The sequence below is a fragment of the Rhinopithecus bieti genome, unplaced genomic scaffold (assembly GCF_001698545.2).
Source record: "Rhinopithecus bieti isolate Rb0 unplaced genomic scaffold, ASM169854v2 scaffold_22636, whole genome shotgun sequence".
Taxonomy (NCBI): domain Eukaryota; kingdom Metazoa; phylum Chordata; class Mammalia; order Primates; family Cercopithecidae; genus Rhinopithecus; species Rhinopithecus bieti.
Genome location: NW_016810429.1, coordinates 54,786 through 57,082, shown reverse-complemented (window position 1 = coordinate 57,082; position 2,297 = coordinate 54,786). Strand labels below are relative to the sequence as shown.

The 2,297-nt window shown below is 32.5% G+C and overlaps 1 protein-coding gene across 2 annotated transcripts in view; it reads left to right on the top strand.

Moving 5' to 3' along the window:
• The first annotated feature begins 757 nt into the window (after positions 1-757).
• LOC108542088 (cohesin subunit SA-2) overlaps positions 758-2,297 on the top strand; it is a 17,388-nt gene continuing 15,848 nt past the window's right edge. For both annotated transcript variants that reach the window (XM_017891933.1, XM_017891934.1), the window contains exon 1: positions 758-892. In XM_017891933.1, the coding sequence (XP_017747422.1) occupies positions 827-892 (66 nt within the window). In that variant the 5' untranslated portion in view covers positions 758-826. The remainder of the gene's footprint in view (positions 893-2,297) is intronic.

The window sequence follows — 2,297 nt, the reverse complement described above, 5'->3', positions numbered from 1 at the left end:
TTGCTACTTGAATTCTAATATCATTGAAAATTATTTTGGAACTTAAATCATTTGGGATGATAATTACCAGTTTTTGTTTTTGTTTTTAAACTAAGGTTGTTTATGAAGTTATTTAACAAATTTTAAAGTTTTAGGTATTCTAAAGTCACTTATTTGTCATAGGGACATGGTTATTCTGTTATCTTTGATAATTGTTACTGTACGTGTTTGAAACACGATCTTAAATTAGGAAAAAATTTCATGTGCCATGTGTATTGTAAGTGTCATATAAACAACTTTTCTTTTAAAAGTTATAACTTTTAAAAGTTGTTTATATGCTTTCCTTTTAAAAGTTGTTTATAGACTTAGATTCTATAAGCCAAATTAATAAAGTTTTAAACTACTCATGGCCTGTACCCAGTATCAATGAATTAGTTGTAAGTATAACTGAGATTATATTCATTGTTTTACAAAGAGAATTTTGTTTGTATATTTTGTGTTACTTCTGAAAATCTGCATAACCTAATTGTTGTTTTAGTCACTATACCTTCTTTGTTTTAAACCAAGTCTGGAGCTGAATTTGATTAGATCTTAATGGTTTTGTATATATGATTTTACTGAAGTTAGGGATTGTATGCTTAGAAATGATCTTTAGGTTTCAGTAATATTCTTTCCTGCCATCAAAGGCATAATTTTGGCCAAATACATACTTTGTGACGTGTTTACATGACTAACCTAAAATTAGACCTAAAGTCTTATTGTCCAGTGGTTTTAAGAGATAAAGCTCTAATTTGTACAAATTTCTTTTCAGTATTATAATGACTATGGAGATATCATCAAAGAAACAATGAGTAAAACAAGGCAGATAGACAAAATTCAGTGTGCTAAGACCCTTATTCTCAGTCTGCAACAGGTAAGCATTAAGAGTACCAACTTTAGCTAACACAATTAACACCTAATAGCAAAATAAGGTAGCAGTTGAAATTGGGCAAAGGGTGCAATAGACAGTTTATAAAAGTAGAAATACAAGAGAGTACAAGTGAGATAATTTTTTTGCTTTCAAACTGTCAAGATTGGCAAAACCTATAGCTGTCTAAGGTATGGAGGAAATATAGATGTGGTAGGCAATTGGGCAATTTATGTAAAAATTTATAATGTGTATGCCATTTGAGGCAGCAATTCTACTTTTTAAATCTACTCTTTTATCCAAGGTGATAAAAAGACAAGTTTGCAAAAGTTGATATACAAAGTTATATATTGCAACATTGTTTATAGCAAGTAAGACATAATCTAAAAGTCTATCAGGATATTAGATAAATACACTGTATAGTACATTTCTGCAATGACTATTGTACAGTACTTAAAATTAGTGTAGATCTATATTCATTAATGTATAAAGAGCTTCATAATCACAAAATATATTAACAGTGGTTAACTTGCTTTGGTAGATTTCATGTTGAATTCTAATTTTTTCTCTGTATATTTCCAAACTTATTTTTGTGAGCTTATATTAATGTTATAACTAAAACACAATAGTTTTGGCCAGGCGTGGTGGCTCATGCCTGTAATCCCAGTGCTTTGGGAGGCCGAGGTGGGCGGATCACCTGAGGTCAGGAATTCGAGACCAGCCTGGCCAACATGGTGAAACCCCGTATCTACTAAAAAAACAAAAATTAGCTGGGCACGGTGGTGTGCACCTATAATCCCAGCCACTTGGGAGGCTGAGACACGGGAATTGCTTGAACCTCGTAGGTGGAGGTTACAGTGAGCCAAGATCGTGCCACTGCACTCCAGCCTGGGTAACAGAGTGAGACTCTGTCTCAAAACAAACAAACAAAAAAACCAATAGTTTTCATTTTGGCCGTGTTGAAGCAGTTTAATTAGGTAAAATTATTCACTTAGTATGCTTTTGTCTTTGGAGACAAAATTTGCATGCAAAAGATAACCCAACCCATTCCAACTTAATGAACTTTCTTTTAAGAAATATAGATAGGAATGTTCTTAATTTTATTTGAGAATTTGAATTTTCTCTATTAAAATTAACAAAATGTAGGCTGGGTGTAGTGGCTGATGCCTGTAATCCCAGCACTTTGGGAGGCCAAGGTAGGGAATTGTTTGAGCCCAGGAGTTCGAGCCCAACTTGGGCAACATAGCAAGAGCCCATCTCTACAGAAAATGAAGAAAGAAAAATAAATAAAATTTAAAAGGTTGAAAGATGGCATTTAAAAAATAACTTTTGCTATAAAGTAATAGCTGCTAGCCGTAGAAAGTTTAGAAAATATAAAAAAGGAACAAATGCAGATTATCCTTAATGTTTT